Source organism: Myotis lucifugus, unplaced genomic scaffold, assembly GCF_000147115.1.
Source record: "Myotis lucifugus unplaced genomic scaffold, Myoluc2.0 scaffold_176, whole genome shotgun sequence".
Classification (NCBI taxonomy): domain Eukaryota; kingdom Metazoa; phylum Chordata; class Mammalia; order Chiroptera; family Vespertilionidae; genus Myotis; species Myotis lucifugus.
Window position 1 is genome coordinate 2,178,363 of NW_005871224.1, and position 26,596 is coordinate 2,204,958.

The 26,596-nt window shown below is 43.8% G+C and overlaps 1 protein-coding gene across 7 annotated transcripts in view; it reads right to left on the reverse strand.

The window, feature by feature from the left end:
- The window catches only part of TXNDC11 (thioredoxin domain containing 11), a 68,946-nt gene that overhangs the window by 6,461 nt on the left and 35,889 nt on the right, over positions 1 to 26,596 (reverse strand). For 5 of the 7 annotated variants that reach the window (XM_023760215.1, XM_006096351.3, XM_023760213.1 and 2 more), the window contains 5 exons: positions 19,715 to 19,827; positions 17,402 to 17,602; positions 9,639 to 10,431; positions 6,713 to 6,855; positions 5,824 to 5,933 (listed from right to left, as the gene is read on the reverse strand). In XM_023760215.1, coding sequence (XP_023615983.1) covers positions 5,824 to 5,933; positions 6,713 to 6,855; positions 9,639 to 10,431; positions 17,402 to 17,602; positions 19,715 to 19,827 — 1,360 coding nt within the window. Of the gene's footprint in view, positions 1 to 5,823; positions 5,934 to 6,712; positions 6,856 to 9,638; positions 10,558 to 17,401; positions 17,603 to 19,714; positions 19,828 to 26,243; positions 26,266 to 26,596 lie in introns of those variants that run through there. The other 2 variants (XM_023760216.1, XM_023760217.1) reach the window with 2 other exon arrangements.

A 26,596-nucleotide genomic window follows, 5' to 3' on the forward strand; every position in this document is an offset into this window, starting at 1 on the left:
CACTCAGAATTCCATCGGACTAATCAGGACCTTCTTTCTGGGACTCTCATTTAGGCTTGGTATAGATGCCTACATATTGTTAAGAGCAGTAATCATATATTTTATCCTCTATTCTTTTCAATTAATTGTATGCAAAGCATTGTTCTAATGAGTTGGTCAGAATTCCGTCAAATGCCCAACCATTAATCTACTGCTGTATACTAGTAAGTAATGTTACCATGCCTAGCTCATGCGTCTATGGAAGTTCTATTTCCTTAATTCCCCAAAGTGAAATTAACTAGGTTAACAATGCGCAACTATTTTTTTGATTTCTTACAGTGTTGCTAAAATGCTTTCCAAAAAGTTACATCAATTTACTTATTCTGTTAGCTACATCTAACTATGCTAATTTCACTTTATTTTATCAAAGCAAGATTCTGTCACTTAAAAACATGTTAAATTAATATGCATAAATGAAACATTGTTTTAATTTACATTTATTATAATTTCCCCACTTGTTTATTTACTCTCTCCTCTTACATGAAAAACCTGTTCATGCCTTTTCTTTTCTCTTTTCTTTTGTTAATCCTCACCCAAGGTTATTTTTTCCATTGATTTTTAGAGAGAGTGGGAGGGAGGAGGGGAGGGGAAGAGAGAGAAACACACACACATATTGTTCAGTTGCCTCCTGCATGCACCTTGACTGGGGCTGGGGATCGAACCTGCAACCTAGGTACGTGCCCTTGACTGGGAATTGAACCCATGACCCTTTGGTGCATGGGCTGATGTAACACCAGCCAGGGCTCATGTCCTTTCTTCACACTGGAATCCTTCTTAGCTGTTTCTCCACACCCCCTCACCATTGTCTTTTATTGTGATAAATAATATATGTAACACAAAACTTATGATCTTAACCATTTCTAAACCTACAGTTCAGTGGTATTAAGTATATCCATACTGCTGTGCAACCATCATCTTACAAAACAAAACTCTGTACCCATTAAACAACTTCCCATTCTACCCTCCCTGCAAACCCTGACAACCACCATCCTACTTTCTGTCTTTATGAATCAGACTACTCTTGGTGCCTCCAGAACCATACAGTATTTGTCCTTTTGTGTCTTATTTCACCTAACATTATGTCTTCAAAATTCATTCATGTTGTAGTGTGTGTCAGAATTCCCTTCCATTTTAAGGCTGTACTCCATTGTATGAACCAGTTTCCCCTTAGCAGTTTCTTAAACCATTTTAATTTTTCAGGGTCTGGAGCACAAACAGTTGATTCTGAATCCTGGTCCCTCACATGTTGTGTGACTCTGGGCAAGTTACCTAATCTTTCTGTGCCTCAGTTTCCTCCTCAGTAAAAAGAGAGTGATACTCATGCCTGTTTCACTGAATGTTCTGGGATTAAGTCATAATGCATACATATATATATCCTATATAATAAAAGAGAAACATGTAAATTAACCGTCCCTCCACTATGCTCACCAGCCAAGCAGAGTGAGCATGCAAATTAATTTGACAAAGATGGCAGGTTAATTTGCATACACAGGCACTGGGCAGCCGGGGCAGGGCAGATGTGGGGGAAGTTCTGGCCCTGTGGCCGCTTGCACACGCACTGGCACCAGGGAGCTGGGGGCAGGGCGGCGTGCATGGGAACCGGGGAGCGGGGCGGCGCACGAGTATGCTGGGGAAGCTTCTGCCTAGTTGGTGCACGCGCGCAGGTGCTGGGGAGCCAGAGTCAGGGTGGCGCGTGCAGAAGCTGGGGGCAGGGCCTGACGAGGCGGGGAAAGCTCCCGTCCCACTGGAGTGCATGCATGCCAGCACCAAAAGGCCTGTGTCCCAGGGACAGGCATCCTCAAAAGTCAGGCCACCCTGAGCCTGTAGGCCCGCGCCTAAGCCCGGAGCGGCCGGGGTCCCAGAACATGACAGAGGGTGCACATTGGGCTGAAGGGACTCCCCTCCCTCCCCCCCCCCCCGTGCACGAATTTCGTGCACTGGGCCCCTAGCGTGTGTGTGTGTGTGTGTATATATATGTGTGTGTGTATCCTATCTAATAAGAGAAACATGGTAATTAGCCGTACCTCCGCTACCCTTCCCATTGGCTAATCAGGGAGATATGCAAATTAACTGCCAGCCAAGATGGCGGCCGGCAGCCAGGCAGCTTGAAGGGAACAGGGAGGCTTGCTTGCTCCAGTGACGGAGGAAGCCAGGTTCCCCGCCTGCCTTGCTAGTTGAAACATTGTAACAGCTTGCAGTTTGAAACATTGTAACAAATATAGAAGCTAAACAAAACCCCAGAAACCCGCTTTCAGTCAGCCAGGCTTCAGCCAGCAAGACCGCAACATTGTTTCGAATACAGAAGGTAAACAAAGGCCAGAAACCTGCTTTCAGCAGCCGAGCCTCAGAGAGAAAGCCGGCTCTCAGCTCCAATGACAGGCATAGAAGGTAAATAAATGCCAGAATAAAAAAAAAAAAGAAAAAAAAAAGGAGAGGTTTGGAGCTTCAGTCGCCCGCCAGCCTGAAAACAGCCCTCAGCCCCTCACCCAGACTGGCCAGGCACCCCAGTGGGGACCCCCACCCTGAAGCAACAAGATGGCGGCTAATTTGCATACTGAAGGCAGGCGGCAGCAGGCAAGGCTGTCTGCGGTCTGGGACCCGGATCTGTGACCCTGCCGGGCGGGGGGCAGTGCTTGAGGCTGTCCGCAGTCTGGGACCTGGATCCATGTCCTCGTGGGTGGGGCGGCAGTGCTTGAGGCTGTCCACGGTCCCAGGACCCAGATCTGTGACCCTTCCAGACGGGGGGCACCGCAGGAGACTGTCCGCAGTCCAGGACTCAGATCTGTGACCCTGCTGGGTGGGACGGCAGTGCTTGAGGCTGTCCGCGGTCCCCAGGACCCAGATCTGTGACCCTGCCACACGGGGGGCACCGCGGGGAGGCTGTCCCGCAGTCCACGACTCGGATCTGTGACCCTGCTGGGCGGGCGGTAGGTGCTTGAGGCTGTCCGCTGTCCCGGGAACCGGATCTGTGACCTGCAAGGCAGGGGCAGTGCTTGAAGCTGTCCATTGTCCCTGGACCCAGGTCCGGGACCTTGCCAGGGAAGGGGCAGTGCTTAAGGGTGTCCGCTGTCCTGGGACCCAGATCCGTGACCCTGCGGGCGGGGGACAGTGCTTGAGGCTGTCTGCAGTCTCAGGACCCAGATCCATGACCCTGCCAGGCGGAGGGCAGTGCTTGAGGCTGTCCACGGTCCCGGGACCCGGATCTGTGACCCTGCCAGGCGGGGGGCACCGCAGGAGGCTGTCTTCAGTCCGGGAACCAGATCTGTGACCCTGCCGGACGGGGGGCACCGCGGGAGGCTGTCCGCAGTCCTGGACCCAGATCTGTGACCCTGCCGGGCGGGGGGCACCACGGGAGGCTGTCTGCAGTCCGGGACCCGGATCCGTGACCCTGCCAGGCGGGGGTCAGTGTTTGAGGCTGTCCACGGGACCAAGACACGGATCTGTGACCCTGCCGGACGGGGGGCACCGCGGGAGGCTGTCTGCAGTCCGGGACCCGGATCCGTGACCTGGTGGGCAGGGGGGCAGCACGGGAGGCTGTCCGCAGTCCGGGACCCAGCTCTGTGACCCTGCCAGGCGGGGGTCAGTGTTTGAGGCTGTCCACGGGACCAAGACACGGATCTGTGACCCTGCCGGGCGGGGGACAGCACTTGAGGCTGTGCACGGTCCCGGAACTCGGATCCGTGACCCTTCACGGCGGGGAGGCAGCCATCAGCGCCCAGGAGTGACTGCGCAAGATCCGCCTCCTGGCCCAGAAGGTGCAGGATCGCAGGGACAGCCACAGTGGCGGGCCAGACTGACGTCCTCCTGGCCGCACCACAGGGGTTTGCGGATCTGCAAAGCCAGAGGCCTCCGGTGTGCACATACCCCCCTGGCCTGCGAACATCCCCCAGCACACTGTCACCCTCCCACGCCTGCAACAGTTGCAAACCAAGGCGTGCACAAGTTGCTCCACCGCACTTCCATCAACCCAGCATGCCTAACACCCCCACAGGATGTGCACACATCCCCTCTGATGCACTCATGTCCTTTGGAGAGTGTCTGGGTGTTCTGGGTGCTGAGGGTGGGCGCCTGTGAGATGACAGTGAGAGGGCGGAATGGTGATGCCCTGTTCCCACGGAGGCCAGTGCAGCTACGAGATCACCTCTGGGGAGTTAATGCAGGTGCTGAGGCAGGAGCAGGTGCAGACAGACACACCTGGTGGGCGCGGGCGGCCCTCTCTGAGGTGCCTTCGGTCAGCGTTCAAGATCAAAAAACCAGAGGCGGAGAGGAATTCCGTCCTCTCAGTGAAACAGTGGGATAGTCGGGGCGACTGTAGAGGAGGAATGTGCACTTTGGGTGCCAGCACCCATGAGCAAAGGCTGCCCTGACTGAGCCTTGCTTGCTTGGGGCCTAGCGCACTCCTGCCGGGCAATGGGTGACAGGACGTGCTTTTCCGAATTAATGAGAGAAAATGTTGATTCTCCTGCTGCCCACGAAGGTGGAAAGTGAAGTGGGGAGACATGTGGGGAATGAGCAAGGTTCCCTGTCTGGGGGTTCCAAATCTGCTGTTGGTTTCTTTCACCACTGACAAGAGATATACAGGGTGTCCCCCCAAAATGTATACACACTTTGAATACCTACTAATTCCAATGGTTTTAAGCATAAGAAACAACAATGGGGCTGTTATCTGTTAAAAGTGTGGGCACAAACAGGTAGTTGGACATTCCCTGAGGGGTATCAGATTGGAGAGGGTGAAGGCCAGACTGAGGCGCCCCTTTCCACCCCCCACCCCCACCCCAGTGCACGAATTTCGTGCACCGGGCTACTAGTATATATATAAATATATATATCTCAGCAGTGTAACTCCTCAAATTTGGCTCTCATCATCACTTACAGAATATATAATAGGTGAAATATATATGACATAAAATACAACTGTTAAATTTTTTTTAGTCTGTTTTCCTTATTTATTTTCACTGCTCAATTTTTCTAGTGGAATTTGTTCATTTTCTTTCATTATTTTTTAAACTGCTTCACTTTGGAAAGTTTTCATTTCTCAAAGGAGCTAGCCAATCCAATAGTCTATCTGCTATTTTTTTTCTGTGATTTGATATTTTATATTTAATTGTAATCTATCTGGAGGAGAGGGAGAGAAGATATACCTTATACGTATCTAAATAATTTTCTCCCAAAACTGCTTTTTTCCTTATCCAAAACCTCTTTATTTGAGCCCTGTTTTTACAAAACGCAATTTTAAATTTTTTGTTTACTGAGGAGATCACATACAGTTTCCACAGAATCACAAAACTAGAACATGTGGATATCGACCAATCTTTCCTTTCAATTTTACAAATGAGGAGAAAAACAAGGCCTGGTGGAGAGATTTACTCCAGGTCCCAGGGCTGGCTGGCAGCAAACCAGGGACTGGCCTCCTTTCAAAGGGCCGAGGCCCTAGTGCTATGCAACTCCAGGGCACCCTTCCTGTGGTATTCCAGGAAGCTGGCCTCTCCAGGGGGCTGTCCTAACAACCAGGTCAGCACTGCTCCCACAGAACTGCACTCACCCTCTTATGAATTCAATCAGGGCTAAATACACTCAACATCATAGAAAAAACACTCAGAATTCTTCTGGAAATCTTTGGTTTCAATGAGGTTTTGCTCATGACTTTAAGCTGATAATTAAATTCAAACAAGTCTTTCCCAAAGTTAGTGAAAAATTGGCAGACCCTTGCAAACCATATGGCTAAGCTGTAAAGAAGAGGGAAGATGAACACAGCCAAAGGTGCTGCAGAACAGGCTCCCTTACCTTGCCACAGTAAATGTGTCCGTTGGCAGGAGGCGAGCTAGCTGGATGAAGACATGATTGAGGGAAGGACAGAAGCCACACCACTGTGCATAATAAAGCAGCAAAACATCCTGTGGGAAAGGGGAGATGGCTGTTGACTGGGATCCTCAGGCCCTCATTCTTAGAACCCTGCAGGCATTCAATAAATGCTGCTTGTGTATATATTACAGTGAAAAAATTAATCTTCAGATTTTTCTGTTTATGTGCTTTCTTAAGAACTTTTGCAATTAGAAAACCACACGTAATTCATACGTCTGTCCTGTTAATCTTCTGTACATCAAAACCAACCACTCACCCCAGCTTTAGAAATAATTTTTTTTTTAAAAATCCTTACTCAAGGAGCGAGGATATTTTTAGATTGATTTTTAGAGACAGTGGAGGGGGGAGGGGGAGAGGGGGAAGGAGAGAGAGAGAGACATGAGACACATCGATTGGTTGGCTCCTGTTCACACCCTGACAGGGGCTGGGGATTGAGCCTGCAACCAAGGTACATGCCCTTGACTAGGAATTGATCCCAAGAACCTTTGGGTCGACGCTCTAACCATTGAGCAACCGGCCAGGACTAGAAATAATTTTAATAAGGTAGATGGCTTGATTTCTGCCTCTCTCATGCTTCCATGCCTGCTTTTTTTTTTTTTAAATACATTTTTTACTGATTTCAGAGAGGAAGGGAGTATATAGATAGAAACGTCAATGATGAGAGACAATCATTGATAGGCTGCCTCCTGCATGCCCCCCACTGGGGATCGAGCCCACAACCTGGGCATGTGCCCTGTCTGGGGATCGAACCGTGACCCCCTGGTTCATAGGTCGATGCTCAACCACTGAGCCACACTAACCAGACCCGTACCTGCTTTTGAAGGACTATTTCCCAGAAGGTATCAGTTGTCACTTCAGTGATTAAATGCTGAGAAGGGAACTGGGCAGAGTCACTTCCAATAAGATGTCTTTTCAAGGGACTGTAGAGAACACTGAAGTTTTGAATAAAAGACTCTAAAAATAAAGAGAAAATGAGATCAACTTTTCTCTAAGTACAAGGAGAGTAGTTGGCCTACTTTAAACTCTACATTTTAAAAATTGGGATGACTTCACAGGCTCACATTTTTAACACTTCAGCTACATGCAAAACCCTGAACATAGCTGCCCAGAGTGGCACCAGGTTTAATTCTGGTGATATTAACTCAGCAGACAGTAATTTAGATAACAAAACACCATGCATTGTTAGATGCTCTAATATCCTGTTTTTTTCCTAACAAGACACCTGAAATTGCATAAATCATCAACATGACACATCTTTTAAGAGATTTCAATCTACAATACTAAGACCTTTAAGTATAACTACACATGCAATAATTGCACCAGTCTACTGCAATGTATTAGTTGTTTAACACTCATTAATTTGAGGACAAGGAGCTATGTTTTTTGTTTCCTTTATTGAAGTTCTTCAAGTTTCTTTCTTAAAAGGTTAAGAAAAATAAACCCAAATATACTTAGCAGAAAAGCACATTAAAAAACACACATAAATAATCCAAAAACCTAACTTGAACCAACAGTTTTACCCTCCCCGAAAAGGCCACTGTATCATCTAAAACAGCACTAATCTGAGTTTCACTTCCTTTTCTTTCATCTAACTCTCTCCATTTTGAGGTCTTAAAGAGCAATGCAATCTTCTGCAAAGGGAGAGGAAGTGAAGAATGTCACATGAATGCTAAAGAGAATTCATTACCAACGCGGAATAACACTTACTTGGCTATGTGTTTGAAACATAAAACCAAGAATTATTTCCTATTCTGTATGAACCCTAAATTCTGAGATTGCCCCAGAAACAGCTGACTTAAAGAGTCAACTCTCCTAACTGACCATGACTCCTAGTATATGTGGGTTATTTTTTTTACAATGACCCTTATTTTTGACACCAACTACAGGGCAAAGAACAACTGAGCTCAATGTTCCAGAATAGATACAGAAGATGAAAAGGAATCTTAAGAAGGCTTCTTTCAGATTACCCTTAAATTCAAAGTGACTACATTATGAGCTCATTGAGTACTTGGGTATAACTCAGCGGTTCTCAACCTGTGGGTCGCGACCCCTTTGGCGGTTGAACGACCCTTTCATAGGGGTCGCCTAAGACCATCCTGCATATCAGATATTTACATTACGATTCATAACAGTAGCAACATTACAGTTATGAAGTAGCAACGAAAATAATTTTATGGTTGGGTCACAACATGAGGAACTGTATTTAAAGGGCCAGAAGGTTGAGAACCACTGGTATAACTGAACAGAATTCAGGAAAATTCAATAAACACTTACTTTAAAAAATACAGGCTTATTTCATTTTAAGAAAACTCAGTACACCAAAATGTAACTTAAAAAAACATGAATTGGAAGCAATTTGAAAAATTAATAAGAATACACAAAGTGACAGGTCACAGGGTCCTTTAAACACTCAGGTGCCTTCCTGTTTATCCTATATATTCTGTTTATCCTATATGCAAATCGACCAAACAGTGAAATGACCGGTCGCTATGACACGCACTGACCACCAGGGGGCAGACGCTCAATGCAGGAGCTTCCCCCTGCTGGTTAGTGCCCTCCCACAGGGGGAGTGCCGCTCAGCCAGAGCGCCACTCACAGGCTGGTGAGTGCAGCAGCAGTGACGGGAGCCACTCCTGCCTCCACTGCAGGCGGGTGGTAAAGAGTGAGGGGTCCCAGACTTCGAGAGGATGCAGGCCAGACTGAGGGACACCCCCCACCCGCTGCCGCCTCCAGTGCATAAATGTCGTGCACTGGGCCTCTAGTAACATATAATTTGATATAGAACAAAATCATATTGATATAAGCCTTTTCAAATGTGTCTAATGGAAGAAACAAGCTTCACCTGGACTCTAAAAAAGACAGCTGAAAGGACTGTTACTCAGGGCTCTAACTTTATTTTTATAATACTCTCTAAAACTTGAAAACAAAAGGCTTCTTTCCCTACCAAATTCCTCCTCCCTCCATTTGGCAAACATTGACTTTCCCTGGTGTTTCCAATGAGGCTGAACTAACATGGCTTTTGAATTCTCACTTCCTTGTGTGTATATCAAGGATGTCAGCATGGTCCTGGGAACAGGGCAGTGTGGGTTAGATACTGCAGCTGTCAAGCCCCTAGCAGTCCCAAGGGCAAGCTCTCCTATAATGACTGGGTCTTACCTCACAAAAGGTGGTTTGCAACCTGACACTTGTTTATTACAATCTAGGCACCCAAGGTCATAGCAGCATTTCCCAACCCTTATAAAAGAGCAGCAGAAATTAGGCCTTGACACTTATACATTTAAATCTTTGAGACAAACAGGGAGGACAGGCGGTTCTATTGTTCACTGCTTTCTGTTTAAGTTCCTTGAGAATGAAGCTGTTATTAGGACTCACACTCATCAGCCCCATGGGACATTCACACCAAAAGGGCTCTCCATCACAGTGGCCAGGTTTCTACCACTGCAGCTCTCCCTATCTTAGAAATGTGACAGGTACTGCCAATCTGGAATGTTTGACTCATACCCCCCCAAGGGCTAAATGACAAACTTACCAAAAATTTTGAGTTAGAAAGTTTCTGTTCCATTTAATAGACAAAATTAGCTTCTTATAAAGTATGACCAGTGTAGCCTAAATATTTCAAATGAGCTAAAGAGTTGCCATCACCCCCATGACCAAATGTAATGAGATCCCAGATAAAAGTTACCTATATCAAGTTATGCAAACTTATTGTGCTTGGGGAAGTAAAGTGCCTACAGTACCTAGGGTGAACTTCATAAGAGCTTGTTTTGGATCCAAGATATAGTGAGATTCTTCTTTCACATCAACAATTGCAGCAAATTCTTTCACCTGAGCGGTGCTAGGAGCACCTAGCCTTTCTGCATATAACCAAAACAAATTTGAATCCAACAGGTAGAGGTTCAGGGTCTTATTGGTTCTGCAGCTCAGGCCTGTGAAGTTTGTGCTATTCGTGTCCACTTCAGGAAAGACATGCCTGTTCTCCTCAATGTGAGGAACGGAGCTTGGGGTATCAACCTCACATTCTTTCTCGAGGGAAGAAAATGCAATGTTTGGGGATTTGAAGACATCTGGTTCAGAATCAATGAAGCCTGCCACACCCCTGTTCATAGTCCTGCAACATGCAGTGTAGTAGCTGAAAGGGCTGTAGGAACTCAGAAAATTGCTACACTCCATGCTGTCCGACACCACATGATAAAAGGCCTGCTCCTTGAGGTAGAAAGAATCCAGAGCTGCTGCCATCTCGAGAAAGCTGCACTGTGGCACACTAACCGAGCTCAGCCTAATGCCCACAGCTGTCTGGTTGACACATAGTTCACAGACATTGTGGGTCCTGGAGATGGAGTGCCACTGGGGCAGCACCACAGTGTTGCAGCAGGGGGACGCCGTTATCAGCGGCGGGTCCAGCAGCTGGATTGGGGGCTCAGATGCCAGAGACTTGACCACCGGGGCATCCACTCGCCGCAAGTGCTGAAGGAGCCGCTCCACCACCTGGTCCCCGTGACAGTTGTTGTACTCCAAGGCCACCTCGGTGATCTGCAACACAGGGTGGGCTGCATGAGGCATGGGATGACAGAGGCCTAGAAATCATCCTAATCTGATTCACAAGTAGGAACCCTGGCTGGAAGCACTGTGTCAAATCAAAAGCTGTCACACCGAAATCTATTAAGAAGGAGGCTAGGATTATTTTTCAGAACATGTAATTCTATTAACAAATAGTGAACCAACTGTTTAGAGACGAAAGGGGTCTTAGGGTAGATGTTTTGGCCTATCATATGACAAGAACAAAGCATGGAGGGGTGAAGTGGCTCACCTCAAAATATACATCCAGGTTGTTGATGAAAAACCAGAAAAAGAATTTAAATCTCAATTCCCAGTAAATTTCCTTTACACCTGGAAAACTCTTCCATACGTCTTTCTTCGTCTAAACTAATAGTAAAAAACTTCCCAAATAACTAATGAGTTGAATCAAAGCATTTCACGCCATATATATTTCCAAATAAATTCATGCCTCACAGGCTGCAAATTCAACGTTTTTCAAAACATACCCATCCATCTTGCCTTCCCCCATAATCTCTTTTTCCTCCTGTACCCACCCTCCTCAGGGAAAGGGCATCATCAAACTGAAAAAATCAGTTAATCCTCACTTTCTCCTCTGTTTCACTGCAGGCCTCAAATCCAGTCAGTTCTGAATTCAGCTTGGGAAAGCAGGTCCCTCATTTGCATCCCCATGGCCACTGCCTCAATTCAGGCCCTCAGCTGTCACAGACCACCATTTTTTTGGCCCCTACTTTAACTGAGCTTCCACACTGTGAATACTTTTTTTGTTTCGTTTTGTTAATCCTCACACCCAAGGATTTTTTCCATTGATTTTGAGAGAGAGTAGAAGGGAGGGGGAGATACAGAGAGAGAGAAAAATCAATGTAAGAGAGACACATCGATTAGTTGCCTCCCACAAGCATCCTGACCAGGGCCGGGGATTAAGCTTGCAACTGAGGTACGTGCCCTTGACCAGAGTCGAACCTAGGCCCCTTTAGTCTGAAAGATGATGCTCTATCCACTGAGCCAAACTGGCTAGGGCCCCACTTATTTTGTTTTTAATATTAAAATTTAATAGCAAATATCAATACAAATTCAGAACTTTAGTTACATATATATACATTTTAGAAAGTATATTCCTAAGGCCTGTCTGCAAAAATGGTCTAGAAACAATGACATCTCAGCATCAGTGAGCATTCCTAGAACCCAGATGTTGGTCTCTAAGTATCACACCCCCCCAGAGGGAACAGTGGTCTCTGACAGAAATGACTCCGTATCACAGGCAGGGAGAGAGCACCTTGCATCTGAGAGCTGGGAACCCAAGTCAGGTTTTGTTTGGAGGACTGACAACTGCCCAGGCGGTTCTCCCCCAAGGACGGCTCCCCAGTGAGAAATGCTTCCCGAGGCCCACACCCCTTGGTGTGGTGCTGTCATTGGTCTCCACAGAACCAAGGCTTGCACGGACTCCAGCTGCCTCTGTGGGGACTTAACTGGCACTGGGAGCCGGCAGTGTAGATGCCGACCACCTCTCATGGGTCCTGTCCCCGCCCCTCCCCGCACTGGCCACCACCTGCCTCAAATCCAGCTGTGCTGCTCAGTGAATCTCGGGAGCCTGTGATGGATTCGGTTGACCTGAGTTCACAGTGTCTACAATCAATTGGCACTTAGGGATGGGATTATGGGGTTGGTCTGCAGTTGTCTCAGCCTGGACCTGTGTGTGCAGAACAGCTGAGGGCGATGCTAGGCTTGGGAACAGTGCCAGGGTGACTGATTATGACTCAACCAGGCTCTGGCCCCTTCTACAGGGGCTCGGCACAGATGATGTACGGTGGGATGGGCCTGGCGGATGGTCTCGCTTGAAAGAGTGGTCTTTAGGGAGGAAAAAATTAGAGCAAAGACTGGAGCCCTTTCCCGAACTCGGGAGCTGGAGCACCAGGCTGTGTCGGGGGTGCGTCCAGGGAAAGGACTTTGATCTGGGGACCCCCTGCCCCTCACCCCCACCTAGTGCAGGTAGTCTCTCAAAGGCAGGTCTTCTTCCTGGGAGGGAGGTGGGATGACTGAGGCCCCTGCTACTGCCACTGCAGCTTCTTTATCGCCCTGTAGGCCTACACAGCCCGTTCTCTCTCCTCCACCATGATCCGGGTCATGGAGGTGGATGGAGGCCAGGACACACTGCCAGGGCTCAAAAGCATAACATCAGTGATTTCTTGCCAGGCTGGCCCGTGCTCATGCTCTTCCTGGGTTTGGCGGTCAACTCAGGGGGCTGCAGGGTGACCTCACCAAACTTCACGCTGTCTAGAGGGACAGAGGAGCACGCCTGAGGCCTGCTGCCACCTGAGCCGCTGGGGGGCACCACTTATTTTTAAAAATACTGCCTTAAGCATGAGACTCCTCTGGAAAATGGCATTCAATGGCTCCTATTACCTGTAGCAAAAAAATCTAATACAATCTGGCCTGCGTATGCCTTTCCAGTGTCACCCCACCCTCTTTAGACCATGCCAGGCCCATTCACAATGCCATGCCTTTAGAGGCCTGGTTGGGACCTACTCCATCTGACAAACCTCAATGCCATCCCCCAAGACCCAGGACAGGGTGGCTGCTTCCGTAAAGCTATCCCCATCACCACCCCAGAAGAGTTGGGTTCTGCATCTTCAGGGTTCCAGAGCCCTTTCCAAAGTATCTCATAAGTGTCTGCTGAGATGCCCCTCTTCCCAAGCTATGAATCCTCATGGGCACAAACCACACTTGATTTATCCTGCTATCTGCAGAGCCTAGTACAGAGCCAGGCACAAAACAATGCTCAATAAATACCTGTTGAACAAGTGGCACTTACATGCTCCCATTTCCTAGTAAGATTAACTGTCAGCCCTCGGATATTAGCCATTTAGATTTACATTTCATTCCAAGACTCTTCCATTTCCAAACTAAGTAACTTTCACCACCCATCACTCACCCCAGTTTCAAAAGAAAGACGAGCAAGTCATATTCCAAAATGTATTTACTCTCTAAAATAGAATCATATGCTAACTTGGATCAAATCTTGCCAGTCAGTTAAAAGAATAAGCCACTCAGGATTATTTTTCATTAAATGTGTGTGAAGGCCATTTAATGAGTGCTTTTCCAATTTCAAAAAACCTCCAAATTGAATAACATATTTATAGAGAGAGTTAATCCAAGACATATGCATTTGTACAGAAAAATAGTTTGAATAAATAGTTCTTGGGCACAAAAGAAAGGTCATTTTAGATGATATCCAGTGTTTTGTTTCTTCCCCATAACATAACATAAGCCTCTCAGCCCTTTTTGGATTAAGACTCTGACAGTATATTATACTAGTAAGGTCAGGCCTCTACAATCCATAAAGAGCACAGCTGCCCTCTGGCCCCATCTTGGTACTGCTTAATATTCAAAGACACAATAGTACATTACCACTCCTACCCATGCCCCCCCCCCCAACTCAAGTATTTACTGCAGTCTTTTACAAAAGGTCCAAGTAGGAGTATATTAAATACAGCAAAATTCCTTAAAAAGTCTTTTTTCCCTCATCTTTCATTCTTTTTCTCACAAAGCAGCCATATCAAGGATATTTTTAATTGAAGAAACTATTCTGTATAGAGTAATGCTCTTGAAGAATGAGGAATTTTTATTTTTCTCCTGTAAAGTGAGCCAGTTTTTACTTTTATATTCCTTTTTTTTATATTCTTGACCCTAGGATATTTTTCCCATTGATTTTTAGAGACAGTGGGAGGGAGGGAGGGAGGGAGAAAGACGTTGATTGGTTGCTTTCCACTTACGCCCAGACCCAGGCCAAAGATCAAACCTGCAACTCAGGTACATGCCCTTGACTGGGAATCGAATTCGAGACCCTTCGGTGTGGGGGGGCAACACTCTGATCACTGAGCTACACCAACCAGGCCTATATTCCTTTTATATAACAGGCAGTTTTGAAAACTGTAGCTCAAGTTACATCCCATATGTAAATCACTTGATGCCATATTTAATTTCATGTGAACTAATAAGGAAATTTTGGCAAATAAGTTTGTTTGCACTGTAACTGCTTCATTCCATTTCTTTAATCAGAGAAATTGGTAAATCTGAACAACATAACCACCTTTGCTCACCAAACTCACAGACTATGAATGCTTCAAAGCAGGGCTGTGAGAGCTGAAAACAAGTCACAGAGACTCTGCTGGCTGCGGAAAGCATCTCTTGATAAGCACACTGAGATGTCTTATGACCTCTCTAGACTCTAGTGACCCAGGGGTCATGGCCTGATGCTGTATGCAGTGCAGGCTGTGCTCTCCTGTGGGGAGAGTGGGTATGTGTGTGGGAGCAGCTGCCTGGTCCTGGACTGGGCCTCACAGTGTGGCCACCACATGGCCATCTTACTGACCCCCATCACGTTGCCCACTACAGCTGCTCCAAACTTCCTTGCTTGGCAAGCTCCCAACTCTACTACCCTCATCCCACGATTACCTTATTCTTCTCACAATGTAAGCTTCCTCAGCTGTCTGCCCAAAATTAGGCCTAAAGGTGGTAATGAAAAAATAAGGATTAAGGCTTAAACTATTTTGTGTTTGAGGAGCCAATGAGTTTAGAACTCACCCTGTGAAGTGTGTTCATTCCTCCCACCCTTCCTACTTCTGGTCAATGTGTCACTATTTCCCTGGCATTACCCCCTTCCCATCCCACCACCAGCATCCAAGTTCAGGATCTTACTATTCTTCTCTTTTATGGAACACTGCTACCAGGAAAACTTTAATAATAGTAACACACAGCTCTCCTGACATTTCTACACTGTCAGTGAGACTTTGATAGCTATGATGAATGCTAAAGTCCTCCAAGAAGCACCTAAGGGCCCTCTTCCAAAGGTTTTTTTGGGGTCTTCTCCAATCAGCCATTTATGAAAGCCAGGCAACTTGTACTGTTTTCTAAAACCTAAAACTGCTGCAACTTCCCCAGCTCTGTGCCTTTGCTCAAGCTGTTCCTTCCCATAAATTTCTCTCAATCCATTAAGACCCTGGCCACTAATGAAGGTCAGTCTCAAATACTTGCCCCTCCCACAGCCTCTCCCAACCTCTCCTTTGCCCAGTCCCCAGCTTCCTGGGACACAGCCTTCTATCCTTCAATTCCTGGGGCAGACCTTCCTCTGTCTTGAATTATAAGCAGGCTCTTGCTCCCCTATTGGACAAGCCCCTGAGACCATGAGACCAAGCCTGTATCTTTTCCAACTTTCTCCCCTGTGGCTCCCTGACATGGTGCTCAGTAAACACCTCCTAAATTTTACTTGCTAAGTAATTCCCAATACTGCTAAGATGCCACTTGGTTTTCAGCAACTTTAACCACACAGGTTAAGGCAATCCATTCACCTTGCAGGGACACTATGAACCCTGCGGAAAGGAGCCATAGGCAAAAGTGTAATAAACAGAAGGCCTAGCCGTAGACAAACGAGTCAGCGGAGATGGGGAGAGACATTCAGCCAGGAACAAAGCGCTGGAAGGGAAGAGTCCTTACACCAGGTGTCTAAATCCAACCACAACCTCCTAAACAGAGAAGTAGGCTCTACAAAATACCACCCACCCAGGACCCTGGCATGCCCAAACTAGACAAAATAAAATTCTCCAGAAGGAAAGTTTAAAAGTTAAAGTAAAAACCCACATCTTGCTTGAAAACCCCTCCTTTTCTACCGAGTTTTAAAGCTCTTAATATTAGATGCAGTAAAGGTCTAATAACTCGGAGGAGTGTCTCATGTCATACTAGTAAAATGTGAAGATTTTCTAAAGAAATTAAGTCTTAAGATTTCAAATCCTCCTTAATCAAAGCAGAAACAAAGCTACTTCATTTCTCCTTTCTTCCTCTAAACCAGGATAGCAGCGAACATTCAGAATGTCCCCCTGCAGGGATAATAACTTAAACAAAGTGAAGGGTCTGGCTGGACAAGAACCCTGCCTCCCATTCCCTCTAGGCACACCATTAGGCACACACGGACAGGCTGGGGACAGGCAGTGTCTGGTTAACCTGGCCAGTGGTAAACTGGCTGTCTGAAATTGGTTTTGACCAAATTAAGGGGTCCTTGAGGGAAGAAAAAAATAAAACCCCCAGTAAATCCAATTTAGCAATCCCAGGTGCTCTTTGCTGATTGTTATTGCTCTCTAAGTGGCTCCAAATGATCCATGTATGAAATAAACTCACACCCAAAGTGAGTACACCAGATGAAGCAGAAAGGCAGGAGGGAGGGGCAGACTCTGGCTATCTGCCTAAGAGAAAGGTTTAGAAAAATAAGGGATCCCAATGTCAGCACTATTGCTCCTGGCTCTTGAGCTGAAGATGGCGAGGGCCAGCAGTCTGGCCGGCCCCCATGACAATAGCATCTCCTAGGCCAGTGGTTCTCAACCTGCGGGTCGCGACCCCTTTGGGGATCGAACGACCCTTTCACAGGGGTCGCCTAAGACCATCGGAAAACACATATATAATTACATATTGTTTTGTGATTAATCACTATGCTTTAATTATGTTCAATTTGTAACAATGAAATTGACGGTCACCACAACATGAGGAACTGTATTAAAGGGTCGCGGCATTAGGAAGGTTGAGAACCACTGTCCTAGGCCATACTAAACCCTGCCTGTGTTGCTGTCCATCCCACTCCCTGACATTAGTCATCAAAGGAAGAGGGACTTATGGTCCTTCTCTGGGGAGGCATGGTTTGGTTTCCCTGTCCCCTCTGACTCACCCAGACCTGAGCAGCTGTCAGTAAATGTGGCCAGAGAGGCTTTGGTGGATCCTATCCTAGGCATGGCTCTCCTGCCCCTTTACAGGAGAAAGGAGTAATCGTAGGAACACAATGGCCACTCCTGGCAACCACTCAGCTACTCGTGGAAATTATTCTGAACATGCAATGAAAGAAGTCCCAGGGATGGAGATTTTCCTACTCCTTATGAGATACCTTTAACATTAGGACTCTTACCTCATCTATTAAAGGATGACTTTCGGCTAAGGGATTAAAAGGAATAAATAAAAAAAGGGCTGGTCCTTTCTTCAGTTCATTATTCAGCAGGAGACTCTTTCCACCATGTGGCCGCAGCCATCGAAGGAGTGTCTCTTGGTTTTCTAAGGCCCACTTGCAGATGTTCTCAGCTGTGTAGTTGATGGCCTCCCTGGGAAAGACCTGTGAAGGACAAACACGGGATAAAAAGCAGGCAGGATCAAAGCACAGCAGCACTGTCCTCAAGAGACCCAATTAACCCTACCACTTCACAGGTGAGGAAAATGAGGCCTAGAGCTGCCACACGACCTGCCCCTGCCTGTGCAGTTAAAACCTGGCTCTACTTCTCCAGGCAGAGCATTTCCTCACAAGTGGCTGGAAAAAGCAAAAGCAGTTGCAAGAGGTGACTTTCATATCGTGTGATTTATCTTTTTCCCATTAGACAGATTCATCGATCAATAAATAATTCTCCCTGCCTGCTGCTGGCAACAGGGACCTCTACCACCTTATAAAGGGGAGCTATTAGTGTTATTGGGCTATTTTATAAAAGGATCAGTGAATATCTAAGGGAACAAAAATTATGGACTCATGGTTCATTTAAATTTTCACCTTGCCCCTCAAAGGCTGGCTCATAAGGGCAGGAATGAACCTTCCATTAGGACACAATCTGTATCTGTTTTGCTAAGTGGCTAAGAAGAACACTGACACAGAGCTGAAATTCAACAAATATTTGAATGAATCCATAAATGACCTAGAACTTGCATAAGGCCACGAATCACACTTTATGTGTACAGAATGAAGGAAAGAGATGCTTAGATATTTTGCTTTGTTTTCCTACAACAACCCAAGTGTGTCAATATATAATTATTTTTGAAATTCCAATAATATATATCAGTAAGTCTGAAACAAAACTTTCACAAAAGTGCTTTGGAGGGTTCCACACAATGAGGTATTTTATACCCTGCCACCCCCAAAACAACAGACTTAAATAGATTCATAACAAAGATGTCCATTGCATTTATTTTTTAAAATACTAGTATCGAGACAATATTTCATTTGATAAAAGGAATTCTGCTGGTAAATCAACCAACCAACTTTAATCTATGGAATGGATGCAGGAAACCCAATATATTTTTCAGTGTCATTCTCATAGTCCTATTTTCTTTTCTCCATCTATTTTAATTTCTTCCTCAGTACTCTTTATTATAAATATGATATATGTTGGTTATATAGCATGTTATGAAAGACAGATGAAGAAAAATGATAGACAGCAAAAGCAGTTGGAGTTAAAAGAAGCTTAGACGGGCGCAAGGAGAGTGGGTGTGTGGAGGATAGATAATCACAGCAGTGATTCTCAAAGTAGGACGATGAGAGTTTAAAATAACATAAACATCGTAATAAACATTTCTATTTAGAAAATACATTTGATTTTTTGGGATATAAATTGCAAGAAGGAAAGCACAACATGTGGTCTACTAGAAATATGCAGAAGCTGGGGTGACTGGCAACCAAGGAGGGGTCCCCTGGAGAGTGCTGCTGACCTGTACCTACAAGGCACAAGATTTGTCTGCTGAGCCAAGGTGGGTACAGAGAGACTACTGGTCTTCACTCGACCTTTAAGTCACTGATACTGTCAATGAAGTTAGAAACAGAAAATATTTAAGAGAAGTAAACTCTCAATATTGGGACCAAGGAAGCAACAATAAATAGAGCAGAAGCACAGGACTAGCAGGATACAGGTCAAAAGTTCAGAAACAGCTGAGTTGAGGTTGGTCCACCAAAAGCAAATGAAATCAGGAAACAAAGACAACAATGGAGGTGAGAAGTCATCAACTTCTCACTGTGACTTGACAAGAACTTCAAAATTCATTGTATCAGCTAAGGAGAAAAGCATGCCATATTGCTACTCTTTATCGATAAATGGAACCAATGAACAAAGAACATCACCCAATGGAAGCTTAACCTCTGAGAACATGGGCCCAGAGTAACAATTCCCCAACAGAATAGTTCTGTAATTTCATCCAAGAAGGAAAACTAACAAGGCTGTCCCAAAACCTAAGAATATAAACAAAGAATTTCTAGATTTTAAATTCAAGAGCCCTCTAATGCATGGGTTCTTAACCAAGGGCATGGGCCCTAGAGTGGGATTGTAAGAACTCTCAATTTGCATATAAATTCATGTGCACTTTCCTAGGGAGAGTGTCCACAGATTTTATCCAATTCTCAAAGAAGTCTGTGACCTAAATAAGGTTAAGAGCCACTGCACTAATAGAAACGTGATTTCAAAATACTTACAAGTGATGTGTTGAAATGTCTATGTAAATACACACTTCCAGAGTGTACTAAGGATACCAGTTTCGCAAGATGTTTATTTGTGATAACCCCAAATCGTACTGTTCCTAGGTAATCTGAAACAGAAAATTTTCCTTTATTAAAGAAAAGGCCTATGCCTTAAAACAACCACAAAACCCAATGATCAAGTCTAGACGCACAAATTCCCCAGAGCAAAGCCCTTTTTGGTCACCTAGCCTGACAGGAACGGAAGAGGAGCTAAGAAACTTCCTCCTGACACAGACCTCTCGCCTACTCCTGAGTAACACTCTGACAATCACCTCCACTGCTTCTGTCCATCTGTGCTGATCTGACTTCATTTTATGCTGCCCCTCACTCACCAGCCCCACCTTAGAGTCCAGGCATATGCTGCTCTCTCTGTCTGGACACTTCCATGGCTAGCCCCTTCTTCTCATTTAGGTTTCAGTTCCGACTGCACCTTCTTTGAGAAGCCTTCTCTGACCATCCCACCTCCGGGCAAATAATCAGAGGATAAAGTCTGTATGGGCTCCTTCCTTACTCAGGCACTCTCTCTACCATTACCCTATTTTTAATAGCACTTACTAACATCTACATAATTTTACTAACTTATTTAGATTTTTTTAAAATCTAACTTAAGTTCTGTGAAATTAGAAACCTGGTTTATTACTGTTACCCCAGAACCTACAACAGTGTTTGGGCATATTATAAGAGATCAATAAGTGAATGAGTCTAGCACATACAAAATTTCATACAAATTAGTAAAAAAAAAAAAGTTAAAAATGAGCAAATAGCCCTGGCCGGTTTGGCTCAGTGGATAGAGCGTCGGCCTGCGGACTTAAGGGTCCCAGGTTCGATTCCGGTCAAGGGCATGTACCTTGGTTGCGGGCACATCCCTGGTGGGGGGTATGCAGGAGGCAGCTGATCGATGTTTCTCTCTCTCATCGATGTTTCTAACTCTCTATCCCTCTCCCTTCCTCTCTGTAAAAAATCAATAAAATATATATTTTTTTAAAAATGAGCAAATCACAGAAAAGAAAATGTTAAAGACTAATAATTACATGAAAATACATTCAATCTCACTATTTCAAAGGAAAGCAAATTAAAACAAAATAACACCTTTTATCCTCAGATTATCCAGAACTTGAGATAGGAAATATCAAGTACTGATGATCAATAAAGAAATGATTACTCTGATAGGATGCTGATAGAAAAGGTAAAATGGCAACCACGAGGGAAAGCAATGACACACGCTGTACTGATCACAATGACACATGGACATAGCCTACAGCCCCGCAATTCCACTTCTTAGTATCCACATACGTGCACTAAGAGTCAGGTGAGGAAAGGCACCAAGAAACACTCTGCAGATGTTAAAAGCAATGGTGCAGGGCTACCTATAAAACATGCATAGGTTTAAAGGCATACGTGAGTGAAAAAGCTGAGGGAGGCTTTAAAAAAAAAAAAATAGCCCTGACCAGTTTGGCTCAGTGGCTAGAGCGTCGGCCTGTAGACTGAAGAGTCCCAGGTTCGATTCTGGTCAAGGGCATGTACCTTGGTTGCGGGCACATCCCCAGTAGGGGGTGTGCAGGAGGCAGCTGATCGATGTTTCTTTCTCATCGATGTTTCTAACTCTCTATCCCTCTCCCTTCCTCTCTGTAAAAAATCAATAAAAAAATATATTAAAAAAAAATACCCAAAACAAACAAAAAAAGCCCTCACATTTATAAAACAGTATTTTTTTCCTACTGGCACACATGTTCAGAAATGTATAAAAGTATCTCAAAGAATATGAGATGAAGAGCAAAAAGGACTTTATCCTTATGTGTGAAGCTTTCTTTCTTTCCCCAAAGAGTATATGTAAGACTTGTATGATTAGAAATGGACTTAAATATTTAGATGATGAATAAGATGGTGTAGGAAAAGATACATTTTTTTCCTATCCACTTTCTGCTTTATTAGCAATACAATATTGGTTACATTTTAAAGTTACCAAATTATACCTAAGTAGCTAAAATATAAAGCATTACAGTACTAAACACACGAGGTTTCCGCACAAGCAGTGATGTCTTTTCTTTCAGAGGAGTGGCTGTCAAGAATGAAGTAGAAATGACTATGTCCCTAATGCCATGCTGGACAATCTTTAATACAAACCTGATGAGTTTAAAATGGCACAAACCCAAAGAAACACAGGAAGAATAAACCAGAAAGTACAGAGATTGGTTCCTTATATGATGGGGGGCAAAGAAGTAAGAATAGAAACTGGAGAACAAGGATGAGGTGGCCTGACCCTCCTCTGAGTAGACCATTTTTATATCAGACTCTTTGTTTCACACCCTTCACGTGCTCAAAAACGAAATAAATCATTAAACCAACCCATATGTGGGGAAACCTAATGTGGAATACAAACACGAGAAATTACACCTAACTTTATCACAAATGTACCAAACTACAATGAAGGGGTGAAGGCTTAGGGATAAAAAACTGAGTAACCAGAAACAGTATCTTAACTGGATACCGTAAAACTAAAGACCGTCAGAGCTAGGACTCTCAGGGCAGAGAGAAAGAAGTTATATACTAGTATTAAGAAGGGACCCCTAAAATGAACCCTGTGGTATCATAATGGAACCAGAGGAAATCAGTATAAACTTATGGCTCTTAACACACACAACTATAGATATATGCATATGCGTGGGTATAAATACATGAAAGGATAGGGACTTATTCAAAGGACATGGGAACTAACCCAAGATGCTCCTAAAGGCCAAAGCTGAAACAATCTGAACAATAAAACAATCACCACTATTTTGCAAAAGTATCAAGGTCATAAAAGATAAGGAAAGAAAGGAATTGTCACAGGGTGCAGAAGACTAGGGAGAAAAAATAATTAAATGTGATGTGGGATTCCAGACTGGATTTGGGAACAGAAAACAGACATTAATGAAAACACTGGCAAAATTCAAATAAGGTCCGCAGTTTAGTTAATAATACTGTACCAATGTTAATTTCTTGGTTTTCACAAATGGTTATATAACATGTTAACATTGGGGGAGGCTAGGTGAAGGTAGGGAATTAGGGAACTCTCTATTTAGGCAACTTTTCTGCAAGTATAAAATTAGTTCAAAATTTAAATAAAAATTTTAAAAAGCATGTCATAAAAGTTCAGATCCCAAAGCTGTCAGAAGAAAAAGCAAGACTTGAGATAGGACATGAATTGGCAGAACCAATGGACACCACTCTCCAGGAGGGGATTGAATCTTGGTGGACAGCCAAAGCTAAAAAGAGAAAAGAAGGAAAAAAGCAGCCAGTAAGGAAATTCACTTGATAGTTAGTCTGCCAAAGTCACCAACATGATTTATTGGATCAGAAGAATAAGAAGTGACAGCTCAACCCAAAAGTTGAAAGAGGCCATTCAATAATCCATTTAATTAATAAGAATGGAGAGCTTGCCTGCACAGAACGAAACAGATTTTATCATGCCCAAACATACTACAATTTCAAAACTTTATTTTTTTCACATTGAGAAATTTATAAAAATCACACATCTATTTAAGTCTCTGCGTATTGGGGACATCTTGCTGGAAAAGCAGCTTAAATTTGCCATTTCATATGTACAAGGAGTAACTGAATTAACAGAGGAAGTTCATAGTGTAAGTATGATGCAAGAAAATAACACTTCTCATCTCCATAGCCAGAACATACTCTGTTAAGCAGAGCTTATGGCTTTTTACAATAGGGGTCTTTTGTTATTTATAAAATTGAATAATTTTGTCCGAAAAGTAATGAAGCTTCAATATTTCAGTTAAGGACTCTGAATTTGTTGATTAAAAATAAATTCAGGTCTGGCAGGGTGGCTTGGTTGGTTAGACCATCAGTTGGTACACCAAAAAAGGGTTTGGGTTTGATCCCCACTCAGGAGGGGGCGTACAGGAGGCAACCAATGTTTCTCTTCCACATTGACATTTCTCTCTCTCTCTCTCTCAAATCAATAAATATATCGTTGGGTGGGGATTAAAATAATTTTTTAAAAAATATATTCAGAAAAATGCTCTCCCATCCTTTCACAAAAAAGGTCCAGCAGTGGCATAACTCTATTCAAGTAGTCAAAAATAATAAAATAAAAATCTCAATAAACTCAGTCAGGTAATTGGCCAGTTTAAAGTCTCTATTAAACATCCAGTGAAAGGTGTCAGAAAGACCACTGCAAAATATAATGGGATCTTAAAAAAACATCTGGGTAAAATTATTAGATTCTGAGCAGTATCTGCAGCTGGTCATTCAGGCAACTAAGTAGGTCAAAGTGACTTCAGCATGAAGACTGGCTTGCCTGCTGCTTGCTGGGAAAGGTGTTGAGCCCTTGGGCCCATGTCCACTTCCCACCTAGCCACCATGTAGGCCTACTGCATCACATCCCAGGGATACCGGGTGGGGATACAGGCAAGAGAACCAACACTACTCATGCTGATTCATTGTGTGCTTTGAGTAACAAATGGCTTTGCTTTATCCATTAAATCTCTACTTTGGTGCTTCCGCAGATTTACCCTTTGCTATCTTTTATGAGGTTGGGGTTCTTCTCTGCCACTAACAGAATGCTCCATCTCTCTTCCCACACTCCCCTAGGCAGAGATTCCACTGACCTTTTTGTGCCTTTCATATTCCTCTGTCACCATTTACCTTGAGTTGAAATTCCATCTGTTTTCCACTCAAATTCACCTGGCTCACTTGTGATCTCTCTGGTTTGCATCAAGGTTTTTGTTTTTGGCTTTCTATATAATACATTATCATCAGACTACTATATTCTGCTTAAAACCACTTGCCTCAAATTCAATTTTTTAATATTAAAACTTCAGTTTAGTATTAGGGTAAAGCACAAACACTCTGAGGCAAGAACTACCTCGGTGAGACAAGATATTAAAATTTTCAAACATTCCAGGAAGAATAAAATTAGTTTCTTCTGTTAGGAAAGACAATATGTTTTTAACTGTGTTTTAAAATTAACAATGAAGGGTCCTGCCAGAGGCAAAGCTACACAACTCACACTCACCAAGTAAAAGACTACCAGACACTCTGAAATGCTAACAACACAAGAAAATGCCTGCAGTAGACTCGGTATCTTATGAAACAATTGCTTTTCCCTGGACACTTGGATAATAAGGCCTGTGCCACAGCTGCACCATCCTATATTGGTAGCCACTAGCTAAATGTGGCTAGTGAGCACCTGAAATATGAGCAACCTGGAAACTAAATTTTTAGCTTTATTTTATTTTTTTTTAACAACAAGGATATGTTTATTAGTTTGAGAGAGGAAGGCAGAGAGAGAGGGAGAGAGAGAAACATCAACAACCAGTTGCCTCCTGTACAAGCCTGACCAGGAACTGAACCTACAACCCAAGTATGTGCCCTAACCAGGAATCGAACCTAAAACTTTCGGTGTACAGAAAGATGCTCCAACCAACGGAGACACACTGGCCAGGGCTGATTTTAATTATTTTAATTTTAAAGTGATATTCAACACAGTCATTGGAAACTTTTATGTATGTTTACAACCACTTGGGTTTACAACCACTTGGGTATGCAAATGACTTTTTCAACTATAAATTTCATGAAATCTAAATACAGATCAAGTATTTCCGATAAAAATTTAGCATCTGAATTGATATGTGTTGTTAAGTGTAAAAGTATAAAAGACTTGGTTAAAAAAAAAAGAATATAAAGTAACTCAATAGTTTTCATATTAATACATGTTGAAATAATAATTGGGACACACTGGGTTAAATAAACTATATTATTAAATTAGTTTCACCTATTTTTCCTTAAATTTTAATTCAGCCACCAAAAAATTTAAAATATCTACATGGTTCATGCTATATTTGGGCAATGCCAAGGTAGTAATGATGAAAAAGCAAGATTCATTTAACTCAGGAAGAAAATTAGGCTGAAATAATGAATCCAGTAGGCCAGTAAGTCTGAATAATGGGCAATTATCTAAGAAGGATACGTAAGACAAAATTTCTCAAATTTGGAGGGAGAAAACCCCTCCAACCCCCTCTCTCTTCAGATAAAGGGGGAGGGGGCCCTCCAGACCTGGTGGCTCTAGGTATAAAGTGCTCAGCTTCTGAAATAAATTCTCTCTTAGAGGCCTAAAGTAAGCAGTACTTGCTGTACCACAAAGTAAGGTACCTAAGGACACTGAAAGAATAAACAGAATGCCTGAGTGAACAATGTGGAAATTTTCACATCAGGACTGGCCATCTGCTCTCTAGAAGACTTCTGTGTGAGCCAGACTCTCCACAATCATTGAAATGAAATGGAATATCAGGTCAGGAAAAACCCTCATGAAAATAACTACTAACAAATAAATCATGGTATACTTCAAAGCTAAATACCACTGGATTACATCACATGGCTTTTAATCAGTATGGCTAGGAAGTCATATATTTCCTGGGGGAATTTCTCTCACTTCTTTACTCTGGGAAATAGTGACATTCCAAAAGGCAAACCTGTAATATGGTACCTTCCATCCTGGAAAGAGTCCTCATTTTACTCTATACTCTGCCATTTTATTAACTTCTGCTTTCCCACTCTTCTTTCCAAGGTTTTGGACAAGGAAGAAAAAAGAAAATGATAGGATTATATAACAGGTAACAACAACTTCTCCAATGTTACTTAGCACTTACATAGTGACTCAGTCACTCAGTGGATAATGACTCACGCATTTCCAATGATAAATACATTACCAAAATTAAAAAGCCTTGAAAGAAATGTAATAGATTAGAGATGTTTGTTTTTAATATATGAACTAGCCGATTACTTGCATTTCCCCCTAGAAATTCAGCTTTGGGATGTGTATATTTTCAAAATTCTTAA